General features: G+C 35.3%; 1 protein-coding gene across 2 annotated transcripts in view; it reads left to right on the top strand.

Moving 5' to 3' along the window:
• RICTOR (RPTOR independent companion of MTOR complex 2) overlaps positions 1-17,592 on the top strand; it is a 92,145-nt gene that overhangs the window by 25,175 nt on the left and 49,378 nt on the right. For both annotated transcript variants that reach the window (XM_080680450.1, XM_080680451.1), the window contains exons 3-5: positions 2,367-2,464; positions 11,099-11,163; positions 12,347-12,478. In XM_080680450.1, the coding sequence (XP_080536576.1) occupies positions 2,367-2,464; positions 11,099-11,163; positions 12,347-12,478 (295 nt within the window). The remainder of the gene's footprint in view (positions 1-2,366; positions 2,465-11,098; positions 11,164-12,346; positions 12,479-17,592) is intronic.

The raw sequence follows: 17,592 nt of genomic DNA on the forward strand, positions 1-17,592 counted from the left end.
TGATGAGCTGTTTTCATTTCACTTTTAAGATACTCTCAGTCACTAATTTTAAGGACATATTCTAAAATCACTTAAAATTAGATAGAATTTTATTGGAGTTAAAAAACATCCAAAATTTATAGGAGGTGCTCTAAGATTAAATGAATGATCAATTTGTGGTTGTCATGGCTAACACCCAGTGGAACAGAATGTGAGCAGATGCAAGCTAAATGTAAAATAGGACAGTGCAAACAGTTTCATTTGCTGAGGAAAACACTAATTCAAAACAAATAATTCCTTGGTATTGTGTTTATATAAAAATTTCAAAGGAAGACATAATGGTTTTTACACTAAAATATCTGCAATGTGATGCAATTTCTTTTTAGATTGTGTTTTTGTTTTCTTTCAAACAAATATAATGCTGAGTATATTAATAGGAAAATAGTGTATGGCAGCCTGAAGAAATCGACAGTCTCTACCAGTGGTTGGCAAACTGCTGACCATGGGGCCATATTTGCTTGTGGCCTGTTTTTGGGCAAGTGGGCTAAGAATGGTTTCTATACATGTCTTATATCATTTTTTAATTTAAGTATTTTAAATATGTTGTTCTACTATCTTCTTACTTGCTTGTGTCCCACAAGAAATCAGCTGTCATCCTTTTCTTTGCTTTTCTCTATGTAATTTGTCTTTTTTAAAAAAATCTGGTTGCTTTTAAGAATTTCTTTACCAGTGATTTTGAGCAATTTGATTTGATTAAGATGTGGCTTGGTCTAGTTTTCTTCATGTTTCTTATGTTTGGTGTTGGTTGAGCTTCTTGGATTTATTGGTTTATTTTCATCAAATTTGGAAGTTTTTATCTTTTATTTAAAAAAATATTTCTATCCCCCATGTCTTTCCTTTGAGGACTCTAGTTACACATATTTTAATTATACTAGGCTGCCTGAAGTCCCATAGTTCACTGATGCTCTTTTTTCTCTCTCCTTTTGTTACATTTTGGTTATTTTCTGTTGCTTTGTCTTCAAGTTTACAGTTCTTACCTTCTATAAAGACTGTTATGCTGTTATTCCCAAACATAGTTTGAGAGCATTTGTAAACCTTTCATGCCTCCTCTAAGTGTTTGAACATATAGACTACAGTTATAAAAACGGTTTTAATGTCCTTTTCTGCTAGTACTAACAGTTATGTCAGTTCTGGGGCATTTTCAGTTGATTGATTTTTTTTGGCTCAGTATGGGTTATGTTTTCCTGCTTTTTTGCCATGCATGCCTGATAATTTTTTTTTTTAAAATATATTTTATTGATTTTTTTACAGAGAGGAAGGGGGAGGGATAGAGAGCTAGAAACATGATGAGAGAGAAACATCGATCAGCTGCCTCCTGCACACCCCCCACTGGGGATGTGCCCGCAACCAAGGTACATGCCCCTGACCGGAATCGAACCCGGGACCCTTCAGTCCGCAGGCCGACGCTCTATCCACTGAGCCAAACCGGTTTCGGCGTGCCTGATAATTTTTGATTGGATGATAAACATTGTAAATTTTGTCCTGTTACATGCTTCATATTTTTTCTCTGCCTATAAATCTTCTTGAGCTTTGGTCTGAAACATAGTTTAGTTACTTGGAATCAGTTTAAAGCTTTCATATTTGAAGATTTGTTAAATGGGGTCAAAGAAATATTTAGTCTACATCTGATTTTTACCCACACTGAGCTAAGACTTCTCAATTTGGTTTTAGGAACAAGCACAGCTCCCTGTCCTGTATGAATGCAAGGTACTCTTCCCTTTAATTCTTTTGAGTGGTAATTTCCTCACGCACATACATGCACCAACCATTGCTATACTGACTACTTGAGGGATCCCTTTGCAAGATGAGCTCTCTCCAACTCAAACAGTTTGCCTAGGTTTCTCTTGCTAGCAGCAAGGCCTGAAGACTGCGTAGATAAGGCAGTAAACCGGGACAGTAGTAGAGCACACTTGCTTGTTTCTCATCTCTTAGGGATCATTTTTCTTTACTTGCTGATGCCCAGTCTCTTGAACTATAGTTTCCTGTATTTTGTATAGTTTTTTTGTGGTTCAAATAGGATAGTGTTTTTTATGTCCATTACTATATTGTAGCTAGAAGTGAAATTTGGGATGTCGCAATTTAAGATTTAGTGATTGAATAAATCCAGATGATGACACACAGAATTGGACGATAGATATTAGTGGAGTATAAATGTGAAGGTCATTGGATTACTCATCCACATGGACTTTGATGTGACCTAAGTAGATGGATTTGAGATGGAGAGTAAGAATTTAAATTAAAAGCCAAAGTTGTGACATTTTAATACTGTATGTTTTATGTATTTGGTTAGGAAAATACTCTTTTAAATTATCTGTCTTTTTTTCTAGAACCTTCTGATAACTTAAGGGAGATTCTCCAAAATGTGGCCAAATTGCAAGGGGTTTCAAATATGAGAAAGCTGGGCCATTTGAATAACTTTACTAAGGTAAGTAACTTGAATATTAATATTATCATCTACAATTCTTGGTTCCTTATTATGCTTACTGGATGCTTCCTAACCATCATTAATAAGAATTCTCACGTATTTTCCCAGTATTAGTGCTTTCCTCTAATGCTTCTCAGGGTTTTATCATGTGATTTCTAATTTAAAAGTGTATTTGAATAATGGAAGTATTATTCAAATGCTTGTTGTAGAAAATTTGGTAGGTTCGGAAAAGAATAAAGAAAAAAAATCACTGAGAAATCCATAATCCAGTTTTCACTATTATTCACACATAGTGATGTATTGTTTCTGCCTTTTTATACTTTTATTTGATTATATATGATAAATATGTTTGTACATAAGTATGTGTGCATTGCATTTTACAGACATAATCATAATTCCCAGAGAAATACTAGAACTTCCTCTCTCTTTCCCTGATACTCTATTCCCATTGTCTGGATCTCAGTTAGAGCCTAAGATAAATGCAGGGGCCCTCATCCCAAATAAATATTGACTTGATTTCTATTAGCAGCCAAGATTCCCGAGTTTGATGGGTTGGTATGTTTTTGAGTTTGGTAATCCTGGAGAGCCAACTTTTGGAAACATTGAAATGCCTGTTATTTGAGGTGATGCCATAAATAGAAACCAGAATGGATTCTTTCGGAAAATTTTATTTTTCCATTTTAATTTACTAAATGTAAATTGTTCTGCTCAATTTTAAGTGTAGGGATAATTGTAAGTTTTAACCTCTTCCTATTCTAAGTGTGATCCACAGACCAGCAGCACTGGCTTCACCTTGGAGCTTGTTTGACATGCACTATTTTCAGCCCCAGAATCAGAATCAGAATCAGTCACACAGAACCAGAATCTACATTTTTAATAAAGATTCTCCGGTGAATTTCTGTGTACATTAAAGTCTGAGCAGCACTGTTTTAACCCTCTAAAATGTTTAATTTATTTTTATTTTATTTTTTTGCTATCTAGTAATTGGACTATGGCTTGGATTCTATTTGATTTTATAGAAGTAAAAGGGGATAAGTATATAGTCACTATGTAACAAAATTGTTTTGTCAGTACGTGTTGTGCAGTAAATATAAAATAGGTTAGTTTTTTCACAGGGGAGCAAGTACATTTGTGTGTGTGTTTTTAGTGAAGTTTTGGAATATTTTTATATAACAGATGGAAAAATTACTTTATATGAGAGATGAGAAAGTGATTTTTTATAAACAACTTTCAAGAACACTGACTAGGTGCTTGAGAAGGGAATTTCAAAAATATCCCTATGTATCTTTTTATTTTTATGAATGTGATGAAAAGTCTCCAGATACCTTCCTTCACTGTTCTAGTCAGATAACGTCAAGTCTTTAAGACCTAAAGTTGTTCCAGGGTTGAAATTGCATCTCCTGGGTTCCCTCCCTTCTATTAAACTTCCAGTTTTATTTACCGTTTTTCACTCAGCTCTCATAAGTCTTTACCACTTGCTTAGGTTTAACTATTAAAAATATTAATAGAGGTTTATGTCCTGTTTGAATTCATGGTTTCTGTCATAATTAGGTTGACACCTAGATATGTCCTTTCACATCTCCTGACAACTAGGATTCTTAAAGAATTAATCACTGCTGTAAATAAATGCCTATAGATTTTATTATAAAATTTCTCTAAATGCCTACCACAAAATAAATGCTTACTGAATTTAATCATAATATAATGTGTCTTTGAATTTCATTTTGTTGGAGAGCTAGATTAATAAATATATTATTAATATTTGTCATGTTAATAATACATATTCTAGACCTGGTATTGCTAAAAAGTTATTTCCTTATAGAGTAAAATGTAGAAATTCTCAGAAATCTCATAAGAATAGCTCTATAGACTAAGAAAAAGAGAAAAATAATTATGATGCCAAGAAGCTTGTTAATTAGGAGTTAGTTGGTCATCCTCTGTATGTGTCTACTAAATTTTATCTGTTCTTTTATTATTTGGTAACTGCCTTATTAAACTGTGTTTCTTAAACATATGTTATAGCTAATATTTATTTTTCTACTCTTATATACCTCTCTATCCCAAAGCTTGGCACATAACAAGTGTTTAATTAAAGGTATTATATGACATTAGGAAAATTTTGCCTTTTAAATACGAGTTTTTGTTGTTTTAGCATTTGTTTTGTTAAGTGTAAGCCTAGCTGTTAGGATTAAGTTAATTTAGTAGATCATTGGGCTAAAATGTTGTATAGGGTAGACTTCATCTCTAGAATTTTAAACCTCCTTTTAAGGTATGAAGAGAGAGAGGGTGTTAGCGATGTGATCCTATAACCGTGTGAATGTCACACAGCCATGCTTGCCTCCTGACATCATTTCACTAGATAAAGTAATGTGTATAACAGACTGCTGATGAATATAATCTTAGTATTCTATTTTTAAAATTATCAACATGCTCATAAAGACCTGCTTTTAAAGATGAAAGTATTTCAGCTTTTATATTCTAAAAGTTCTTTTTCTATATTTAATCTCATATATTTATATTAAAGCCTGCAAAGGAATCTTTATTTTGTTCTGTTTTTAAAAGCTTCAAAAATAGTTGAAGCTAAATATAAAGTATCAAAATGGTACAGAACAATATATAGTAAAAAGTGCAAATCCTTTTTCACATGCTTCCCATCCATCTCCCCACTCTGACAAAAATACCATTCTCCAGAGGGAACCCTTAGAAAGTATTTATCCTTCTCTGGTATAATTATAAATGTGTGTGTGTGTGTGTGAGTTAAAAAACTTAAGAAGTATTTAATATAGTGCTTAGTTTATTTACTATTTTATGTGTGTATACAAAGGTTTTTTAATGAGATATATGGATTTGCAATCTGCCTTTTCCTACTTCTCAATATACCATAGAATCCTTTCCTTTTCTATAAACATAGATATACTTTTTTATAGCTACATTTGTATAAGATAGAATTTTCGAAGTATGATTTCTTAGTCAAGAGCATTTGTACTTTTTATTTTAAAATTAACTTCTAAATTGCCCTCTGAAAAGACCATGCTGTGGAATTCTACTCTGTGATAAGATGTTTAAAAGTTTAGGTTATTCTATCTGTTGCTTATTTAGAACCATTCATTTAACCTTCAGAGCAATATGAGTAAAATGGGAATAGCATTTAACTGCCTAGTTTTAACTGATTATTACATTTTTAAAATTAACTTTATTAATCATCTCATTTTTTATTATCTAGAGATGGGTTTAGACTACTATTTTATATTTTCATTGAATTTATTGGGTTGTTTTGCTTATATAAAAATTAAACTTAACAGTTATGTTCATAATTTTAGACTCTTGATGATATTGAATGCTTAAGTTGGTTTATAAGTAACAAATTGAAGAAACCTAATTCAACTGAGCTAAAATAAAAAAAAAAGTTATTTGCTTTCATGATAAGGATACCAAATGTTGAATCCTAATTTCAGGCAAAAAACCCAGGGGTTGAACAATGGTAATTACATTCTGTCTCTCCATTTTTCAGCTCTCTTTTCTTTTAGGTTAGTTTTATTCTCAGACAATTTCCAAATGACTAAGATACAGCATCTTTACAGCGTTCAGTCATAAAAAGAGAGGGGGTAGCTCTCTCTTTGTGTCTTCTGATGAACTCTGATCCTATTTGGTCACATTCAGCTAGGCATTGTGACTGCTAGTCACATAAACACACGGAATAGAGAGCAACAAAACCCCAATGAAAAGTGTTGAGTGATGTTTAATAATTTTGCATATTAAGTGACTGTCATGCCAAGAATTCTTAGATTTTGCAAGGTCTTTAATGGCTTCTAATCATAATCGGTGATTTATTCTTAATATAACAAACTTCAGTGATAGGGCAAGCAATATTACATTTCAAGAACTTATACAGGAGAAAGGAAATTACTTGCAATGGCTACGATAGTGAAGAAATTGTTACTAAAGGTTAAGGATTAATTAGTAATTCAGTCAGTAGGTGAGGCCAGCTGGAAGTCCCAGTGCTTAAACTCACCAATTCAGTGCTTTACTTGCTGTTTCTACCTGCCTCTTTCCTGGAGTAAGAAGTAAGGGGCTTGATTTGTACTTTAGGGTTTGGTTACTTAAATTAGGTGGTAATTAGTCACTACAAGAATTTTGTATTAAATAATTCTTATTATATTTTGAATCTTATTATAGGTGAATTCCTGGTGATGAAAAGTAAACATTATATTTCTTTAATAATTGAAAGTCAGACTCTTGATATCTTCTAATTTCTTATTTCTGATATATGTAAATTATGTATGTGTAGAAAATTTAGTCTCTGGGGTAATTCTAATTCAAAAGAGGTATTTTAATTTGAGACTGATCAATAAATCCTTCTATAATTCTTAAAAAAATCTTGAAAGCATTATTTAGCCACCATTAAAAGCATAGACCTAGCATCTATTGCTATCACTGAAAAATAGACATGGATTATGACAAATACGCTGTTTCATTGTAAATTGAGTGGACATTTTCCTCAGAAATGTTTCTTGCAATTAAAATGTGTTGATATTAGGTAGCAGAAAATACTTCTTTCTAAATACTTTCCAAATTGTGTTTTATGAGATCATAGTAATAACTTTGAATTTTGTTTTACTTTTCTACCAAAACTGCTAATGCTAACTAGAGCAAATGTAAAATGGTGAACAGTCATATATTTGGTGATCTGAGAAGGTGGGTAATTTGGAAATTATGTTCTCTGAATCTAATCTATTTGGCAAGTGTGAAAAAGAAATTCAGGAAATGAGGACCAAGTACACACTTAGAGGAGAAACCAGTACTTGACAGGACAAGACTTTTTGCCGGAAGCCAGTTCCAGCATGTCATAATTGCAAGAGTTTCATCAAAAGGTGGATGGAACTTGGGGACTCAACAAGGGCTGAGTCACATATGTTATCGCCTGGTGGGAATGGCTAAAGGCATTTCCTCAAACCTGAAAAGAATGCATAAAATTGATTGTTTGCTGCGAGACAGCTCAGGGCATCTTAATCTACATGTTATTGCCTCCTACTGGCCAAACACCTGAACAGCCGTAGGCTATTCCCCAATCTGACAATGGACTCTGTAGACTAACCCTGGCCTTGGAAGTGTATATCTCCACCTTGCCTTAGGATAATTTACGTTAATAAAAAGCAAGGGGTCCTGAGACAAGGAGAACTTGGTTTCTTCAGGCAGGCTCCTCTGACCCCCAATGCCTTTCAAAATTACCTTTCGTTTCTGGACTCTTACTTTAGTTACACACAGCCTTTCTCCAGGTTGCTGAACCCTTCTTAATGCTGGAACAAGAACCCTGGCAACTTTTGTATATTTACTTTTAGTACTTCAGAGCATTTCATTTTAACATTCATTACTGCTGTGGAAGAAGAATGCAAATATTGCCTCTTCAGAAATTTAGTTGATACATATATAAATCATTGTTTTAAGAAATTAACTTTTCCCATTTTAAAAGTTCAAAGTTTTATATAACAAATTCTTAGCTTCATTTTTCTATGAAGTTTATGAATTAGAGCATGTCCAAGATCTAAGTAATAACACCATGATTACAATCATAAACAGTTCTGATTTTTCTTTTTTATTAATATACTAGTGGCCCAGTGCACGAATTCGTGCACATTGAAAGGAAATTAATTAGAAGAAATATTTTAATATTGCTATTCACCCTTTCTCTGTAATAGAAGTGTCAACCAAATTCATGATCGACAATGACAGATTGAAACACACATGTGTGATTGGCGCCAACGAGAGCTTTATATGTATCGCACATGCACAAATCAACTTAACCTTTTATATATATATATAGAACAAACTTGCTTAATTAGACCTGCTTTCTGATTTAGCTAAACTTTTTCCAGCCCATTGAGGCACCCCAACTTCTCTTTCAGGTAATTGTCAGCAACACAACAGTAAATATCAACAGGAAGCAGATTATTATTGTAGGTCACACAGGGAGAACAAAGAGTAAAATATTTAACTGCAGCGGTGTTTGACTATATTCTGCGCAGTGAGAAAACCTGAAGTCATTTTCATGGTCCACCATTTCTTCTTTTCAGTCAGATTAAGTTTCTGAACTTTCTAAATCTCCATTTTCCAGCTAATGAAAAGAAAATAGGATTCTACTGAATCTTCTATCTACCTACTCCAGTACTTCTGTGAGGATCAAATGAGATGAGGCACAGGAAAACGCTTCACAGACATTTGGTTAAAGAGTGAATGTTTGCACCTGGCTATAAAGCAAGTCATGTTCCTGGGCTGAAGAAACTCCAAGGAGGCTAGTCTCTAGGGAGAGGAAGCCAGGCATTGCTACATGACATCATTACCCGGCGCCCACAGCAACCATTTCCAGACTTAGCTGTGCTGTGGGCCGCATTTTGCACTATGGGGTCTTGGTAGCGTTGGCTGCGATTTGGTGGGGTGTCGTTCCAGGGTGGGGCGGGGCCTACGTCCTACTTGGGTGAAGCCAAGTGTTGCTTTGTCAGTGCCAGGTCTGCGGTGCCGTTTCTTTGTAAATGGCCAGTGCACGTCATGTCAGGTCCTGCATTGGGCATCTTCCCTCTGGTGGTCAGTGTGTGTCATAGCGACCGGTCAGATGGTCAGAGGGACACTTAGTATATTAGCCCTTTATAAATATAGACTAGAGGCCCACATACACTGGAGGAGGGTCCCTCAGCCCGGCCTGGCCCCCTCTTACAGTCTAGAAGCCCTCAGGGGCGGGAGGTGACCCGGCGATCAGGGGAAGGCGATGCCCCCATCACACCCCTGCTGTTGCCACTGCCAGTAGCACAAGCCTCGACCAGCCCTGGTTACCTGAGCCTCGGGTGGCCCTGGGCGGCTGGGCAGCCACCATCTGAACAGCCACCATCTGAAGCTTGCCTGCGCCTCTGGCCAGCTTTGGGTGGCTGGGGGGCTTAGGGCGGGTCTGGCCATACCATGCGCCTGCCACCCCTCCCCCCCTAGCTGGGCTGAAAGGACTGGGGGACTCTGGCGGGGCTGAGGGGACTGGGCACCACCATCTTGTGGCTATGGGCACCGCCATCTTTGTGGTGGTGTGATGGTCAATTTGCATATTCCCTCTTTATTAGATAGGATAGTACCATATAGTGACAATGCTAGTAATATGAAATATTTGAGAAATCTCAAATAAATACTAAATTATTATTTTGTTAATCCTCACCAGAGGATATTTTTCCCATTGATTTTTAGAGAGAGTGGACAGGAGGGATGGAGGGAGGGAGAGAGAAACAGAAACATCCATGTAAGAGAGACACACCTCACATTGATTGGTTGCTTCTCACATGTACCAGACCAGGCCAGGGCCAGGGATCGAACCTGAAGCCCATGTATATGCCCTTGACTGGGAATTGAACCTGGGACCCTTTGGTGTTCAGGCCAACACTATAACACTGGCCAGGGCATACTAAATTGATTTTAATAGTGATAAGTGTATTTTTGTGTATGTACTTTCTAATCCTTGGAAATGGGCAAATTTTAAATGTATGTTTTTAGCTAGCTGTTCTGGTACAAATGATAGTTAAGTTTATTTACTATGTGTATAAAATGAGTCTCTAGCCAGAGTGAGCTTCTCCAGACTTGGTTCATACCCTTTTGAAGCTAGAGAAATGAAGTGAGATGGTAATATGTAGGTATTCTTTTTTAAATATCCAACTTTGCTCCCCTCTCCCTGTGTAAATAATTTCAGCACAAAGTTGTAGTAATATTTTTCACTGTGAACTCTGGACTCAAACTGGTTTAGTCTGATTTCTGGCTTTACCACTTACTAGCTTTGTGGCCTCAGGAAGTCATGACCATCTGTAAACCTAAGTTGTCCTCATTTACAAAAATATTACTTAGCTTTCTAGGGATGGTAAGATTAATCGTCAGTCAATGTTACTGTTGAGATACAGACACACACATACATATATAATGTAAGTAATACATATTTATTGTAAACATTTATAAAATACAGAAAAACAAAGAAGAAAATAAATCACCTTTGCTTGTACTTTCCTTTTTGATGTTAATAGCCACATAAGATTCCTCCTTTATGAATGTTGGTTTCCAGTTCCTTACTACTGTAAATAATGTCCTGAGCATATTGTGCTTTATGTTTTAGATTATTTTAATATAAATCATCAAAAGTACTTTCTGATCCTGGTGCATTTTTTTTTCAGTTTATTCCACAAAATATTTTCAGTTTATAATCCCATTAGCAGTATGTTTTCTTATCTGGTATAATTACATTCAAGAACAATTTCTTGCTTTTCTAAAACAATATGTTTTTTAATTGATTTTGAGAGGGAGAGGAATAAAACTAGAAATATTGATGAGAGATAAACATATATTGGCTGCCGCCTGCATAACCCGCCACTGGGGACCAAGCCTGCAACTCAGGCATGTGCCCTGAATGTGAATTGAACCAGTGACCTCTTGGTTCCTGGGTCAATGTTCAGTGGTTTCTGTCACTCACCAGGCGATAGAAATAAATCTGTATCCTTGAACTATAGAATCGTATTTTTTAAAAATTTTATTAAAAGTATTTTATTTTTCAATCTAAAGGAGTAATGTATATAGACAAAAATATGTAATAAATACATATTTGTTTTGTTTTTCTGACAGCTTCTTTGTGATATTGGCCACAGTGAAGACATACTGGGGTTTAATTATGAGGATATTATAATTTGGTAAGTATAGTTCAGTTTCTTCTCTCTTCTGGATTTTAGTATTAATCAGTTTTAGTAATTTTAAATTAAAATTAGGATACTTTAATATATCATATTTGATCTTACAGAAACAGTTGTTTGAACATTAGAAAAATTCAGGATTTCCAAAAAAATTTTATTTGTTATTCTGTTCTAATATTTTGTAATTATAAAATATAAAAAATCAAAGCTAATGTTGAAAAATACCTGGACTTCTGCAATTTAAACTGCTAATTTAAATGGCAAACTTGATTTGCTCATGCCCACTAATAGAGGCATAACATTATGTATATATATAAAAACGCAGCGACCAGGATGATCAGAACAACCAGAACTATCAGTGGCTATGATGCGCACGGCAGCAGCCAACCAGCCTGATCTGGGCTCCGATCATCCCTCCCCCCCCCCCCCCCCCCAGCCAGCCCAGCCCCCAATCAGCCCTCTTCTGCCCAATCGGGGGTGGGGCCAGCCGGCCAACCACCCATGGCCCCTCACTCCGGCTGACCCCGCTCCCGATTCACACCCCCCCCCCCCCCCCGATTGGGGATGCGGCCAACTGCCCACGGCCCCTTCTCCCTGCCGGCCTGGCCCCATGGGCCCCCATTGGGGCAGGCCAGTTGGACCCCACCTATGCACGAATTCATGCACCAGGCCTCTAGTAGTAGTATAACCATCTTTTTGGTATGGTTAGGAATTAAAATGATATAATCTGTGCCTACTGTCATTATAAAGTATTTTTACTTACTGGTTTAAGCACAATGGTTTTTTTTAGAGGAGAGGAAGCAGGTAGGCAGATAGAGGGGAGTAGATTATGATGGCATATGTGTTACAACTTGAAAAAGGCATATTTAATGTCCCATTGTTTATGTAAAATAAACTACAGAAGATAGGACAAAACTCAACATTTTCTTGATTGGTGAGAATGTACCAAGGAAGCACAGATGAAAAAAATATGGGGGGATGAGGACACGTATGTAATAACTTAATCAATAAAGAAATTAAAAAAAAAGTCACTAGTGAAGTTCCATGGCTTACAGCAAAATGATTTTTATATGTGTAAATAAATAGTAGTTTTGCTTATTTCAACTGAGGAAGAATTTGGTACCACAGTTTTATGTGAATTTGAAATTTGTACAGCAAAACTTTTTTGTCTGTTTTCAAACAGCTTGAGGTTGGCTTTATTGAATGAAGCAAAAGAAGTGCGGGCAGCAGGGCTACGAGCTCTTCGATATCTCATCCAAGACTCCACTATTCTGCAGAAGGTGCTTAAATTGAAAGTGGACTATTTAATAGCCAGGTAATTTTCTGGGAGCTATCTATGTTTTTATATGTTTTAAAAATTAAGTATTAAGTTTTAGCATACCTATCATAAACTACAAATTTTTAGTGTAAAGCCTGATAATTTTTGCAGATATAGACAACCAAGTTCCTGGTTATTCCGAATAAGGTATAGAACACTTTCAGCATCCCAGTCAAGTTTCCTTCTGTCTCCAACCAGTAATAAACATTGTTCTGGCTTTTCTAATTATAGACTAGTTTTTCCTGTTCTTAAACATCGTATATTGCAAATTACTGTGTAGTAGTTCATGTTATGAATAGACCACAATTAGTCCATTCTGTTGATGATTTTCTGACTTGTTTTCAGTGTTTAGCTATTTTGAATAAAGCATCCCTAAACATTCTGTATAATTCCGTTGATGGGCATATACTAGTATATGCACTCATTTCTCTCAGCTATGTACATATGTAGGAGTGGAATTGTTGGGTCATAAAGTTTATGTATATTTAGCTTTAGTAGATATTGCCAACAGTTTTCCAACATGATTGCCCTGATTTACATTCTTAGCAACAATGTTTGAGAGTTCCGGTCTCGCCACATCCTCATCAGCACCTGCTATTTTCAGTCTTTAATTATACCCTTTTGACTGTGGTTTTCATTGTGAATTCCCTTTGTGGTTTTCATTTGCATTTCTCTGATGGGTAGTGATGTGAAGCACCTTTTATATTTGGGTATCCTCCTTGTCTTTTGCTCATTTGTAAATTCGATTATCTATCTTGTTGTGTAGGAGTTCTTGATATCTTATGTATATGACTCCTTTCAGGTGTGCATATTAAGAATATTTTTTCCAAATCATTCTGCCTTACCTTTTCATTTTTCTTAATTAATAAAATTCAATGTAGAGGTGGTTTGTTTTATAGCTTAATGCTTTAGATCTCTTTGGAAGATGGTATTCTATGTTTTCTCCTAAAGAATTTATTCTTTAATACGTCTTAGTAGGTAATGGCCATTTTTATTTTTATCAAATAAATATGAGCAGATTTTGTTGAAAAGGTTTTTTTCACAACTAGATTAGTGCCACTCTTGTTGTAAATCGGGTATCAGATAAATATGGATCTATTTTGCATTCTTTATTCTCATTAGTCTGTTTGTCCATTCTTGCCCCAGTTTCTCACAGTTTTAATAACTGTAGTTTGATAATGTATTGATACCTGTTAATATAAGTCCTCCAACTGTGTTTCTTCAAGATTCTATTGGCTATTTTGGGTTCTGCATTCCCATATGAATTTTATAATCATCTTGACCATTTCCATAAAAGTTTCTGGGATTTTAGTAGTAATTACATTGAAGCTCTAGGTTAATTTGGGATGAGTTGACATCTTAATAATGTTGAATCTTCCAAACCTTTAATTATTTGGAACTTTAATTTCTCTCAACAACATTTTGTAGTTATCTGTGCATATGTCTTGCATATAGTTGTTAGGTTTATTTAAGGTATATTTTAATGATTTATATATTTTTATTTAATGTAATTCACTTTCAATTCTAATTGTTTTTAAAATTATTTTAGCATTTCTATTACATAAGTATTAATTGCAAGTGATGACCATTTTATTTTTCCCTTTCCAATCCTTATATCTTTATTTTTCTTTCCTTATTGCATTGGCTAGAATATTGCACTGACTAGAAATGGTGGAAAATTTTGTTTTGCTCCTTAACTGAGACTAAAAGAGTTCAGTATTTCACCCTTATTTATGAAACTTGCTATAGACTTTCAGAGGATTTTTTTCTGTTTTTTTTGTTTGCATTCCTGAAGTAAACATCACTTGTTCATGATGTCTTATCCTTTTCATGTATAACTGAATTTGGTTTCTTAATATTTTGTGACAGTTTTTTGTAGCTATATTCATGAGAGTTGTTCTTTGTTTTTCTATTCTTCTAATGTCCTTGTTTAGTTTTGACAGCAAGAGTATGTTTGCTTTATAAAACAACTAGGGAAGTTTTGCCCTCATTATACTCTGTGGAAAAATTTATGTAAGATGGGTCTTTTTTTTTCTTACATGATTAGTAGAATTCACCAGTGGATGTGTGTAGGCCTGGAGTTTTCCTTATAGGAGTTTTAAGAATATGGACTCAATTTCTTTAACAGGTAGAGTACTATTAGTACTATTCTGGTTTTGTACTTCTTGTGTCAGTTCTTGCTTTTTTGAAGCTTTGTTATTGCATTCATAATAAGAATCACTAAACCTTCACATTGGGCTAATCCTTTTATAGTTACGAAATATCTCTCTTTGTCCCTTGTAGTACTTCCTTTATGAGTGTTCATGTTATCTATATATAGCTACACAACTTTCTTCTATTTAGGGTTTGTATAATATGTCTTTTCTCATTCATTCACTTTCTTTCTTTTCTGTCCTTATCATTTAAGTGTGTCTCCTATAAATATCATAAGTTTTGTTTTGTGTTTTAACTCTGGTTTGACATTTTTGTCTTCTAATTGGAGTATTTAGACTATGTTTAGTGGTTTTTTATATAAATGGTCTCTGGACTTGATCTAATGTAATTACACATGCCTTTGTCATTTAGTTATCAGTTTTTACATACATTTGAATTTGTTTGCTATCTTGTTATTTGCATTCTATTTGTCACATATATTCTCTGTTCTTGTGTTTCTCCTTTTTTGTTTCTATTGGAATGATCAAAGATTTTTTCTCTTCTTTTAATGTCTTTAGCAGTTGCTGTAAACATGTATCCTTCACATATTAAGGTCTGTCACTTTTATTACAACCAGCACAATGCAGGAAGTCTTTTACAGTTTGACTATATCTTCTCCTCTCTTTTGTGTTATCTCTGTATTTATCATTTCTATATATATTTGTAACCCACTAACCCACAGGTAGTATTGTTATTGTTTTAAACTTCAGCAGTTGATGTTTACCTACATTATTGATGCGCTCCAGTAGTCTTCCTTTTTGCATTTCCACACTTTCATCTTGGATCACTTTCTGTCTTCTTGATGAATTTTCTTTACTGTTTCTTGTAGTGCAGGTTTACTGGAGATAAATTCTCTCATCTCTTATTTTCTGTAAATGCCTCTCTTTTGCCTTCCTATTTGAAGGCTTTTTTAAATGACCTGTTAATATTTTTCAGTGCTTCAAATAAATTTTTTTAATATATTTTATTTTTACCTGTTGAACAATAAGTTGTTGCTCATTTTTGGTGCTCCTTTATAAGCGATGTGTCTTTTTTTTTAATCCTTTCCCGGGGATATTTTTCCATTGATTTTTTTTTTTTTTTTTTAGAGAGAGTGGAAGAGAGAGGGAAAGACAGAAATATCAATGTGAGACAAACCCATTGATTGGTTGTCTCCTGCATGTGCCCTGACCAGGTCCTGGGCCAGGGAGGAGGCTGCAACCGAGGTACGTGCCCTTGACCGGAATCAAACCCAGGACCCTTTGGTCTGCAGGTCGACGCTCTATCCACTGAGCCAAACCAGCTAGGGTTGATGTGTCCTTTTTTCCTCTGGCTACTTTAAACGTTTGTTGTTGTTGTTGTTGTTGTTGTTATATTCTCTCCTATCCGCTAGTACTCCAGCTATATAGGTTGAATCTGTTCATCCGTTCACTGCCCCCTATTTGTCTGATACCCTTACTGTATTTTCATTCTTTGTTGTTAATCTTTGTGCTTCAATGTGGCTTTTTTAATTCCTCCATCCTGCTAGTTGATTTACTAGACTGATTTGTCTCATGAATTTTTAATTTCAGTTGTCTTTCTATTATTTATTTTACTCTTATTTAAAGATTCTAGGTTTTTACTATTCCTTCATTTTCTACTTTTCTTGAGCATATTAATCATGGTTATTTATAGAGCCCTGTAATGACAACTCCAATATGTGAATCACTTGTGTTGTTTCCATTGTCATTTTCTTTCCTTACTTTTTTGTTTACTTGGCCCTTTGTTTTAAAGCGTATTTTATATTATTTGATTAGATGTGAACATTGTATATTCAAAATTTTTGGCTCTGGATCATGTTATTCTTCCCTTAAGAGAGCTAAGATTTATTCTGGAATGTTGGCGTATCATACTGATGGTTTTAGCTTTGCCTTTGCTCTAGGAAGTGGCTATTTGATTTCAAATGAAAGTGTGGATATTCAGCAGAACTTCTTCACCTTGACCAGAATTGAGGCCTGACATCTATCTTAGTATTATGTACCTGCTAAAGTTTCTTCTCAGTTTCTTAGCTTCTCAGTAGTAGTTTTTTTTTTTAATTTATCTTTATTGTTTAAAGTATTACAGATGTCCCCTTTCTTCCCCAATGACTCCTCCTCCTCCCCCACTCCCCCCGCCCAGGCCCTTCCCACACTGTTGTCTCTGTCCATGGGTTATGGATATATGCATATAAGTTATTTGGTTAATCTGTACCCACCTACCCACCCACCCCTACATTTGACAGTCTGTTCCATGCTTCTGTGTCTCTGGATCTATTTTGTTCATTAGATTCCACATATGAGTGAGATCATGTGATACTTGTCTTTCTCTGACTGGCTTATTTCGCTTAGCATAATACTCTCCAGGTCCCTCCATGCTGTCTCAAAGGGTAAGAGATCCTTCTTTTTCAGAGCTGCATGGTATTCCATGGTATAAATGTACCACAGCTTTTTTATCTACTCATCTACTGATGGGCACTTGGGCTGTTTCCTGATTTGCTGTTATGAACATAGGGGTGCATATGTTCTTTCTGATTGGTGTTTTGGGTTTCTTAGGATATAGTCCTAGAAGTGGGACCACTGGGTCAAATGGCAGTTTCATTTGTAATTTTTTTGAGGAAACTCTATACTCTTTTCCATAGTGGCTGCACCAGTCTTCATTCCCACCAGCAGTGTACTAGGTCAGCAGTAACTTTTAGCTTGCTTTCCTGGATTTTAATCCTACTTTTGCACAACATAGAAATTGGCAAGTACCCTTGGAGAGGGTATTGCATGCAGATTAGTTCACTTTCCTGTATTCTCTTCTCTATGGGATTTCCCTTCAAGTCCCAAAGTTCAACCTGTCCCTTCAATCCAACAGGACTTTTGCTTTCTGCTAAGACTCTATTTCCCTAAAACTAGGGAATGACAAGGGCCCCCAGTCCC

This window comes from Plecotus auritus (assembly GCF_963455305.1).
Source record: "Plecotus auritus genome assembly, chromosome: 7".
Taxonomy (NCBI): domain Eukaryota; kingdom Metazoa; phylum Chordata; class Mammalia; order Chiroptera; family Vespertilionidae; genus Plecotus; species Plecotus auritus.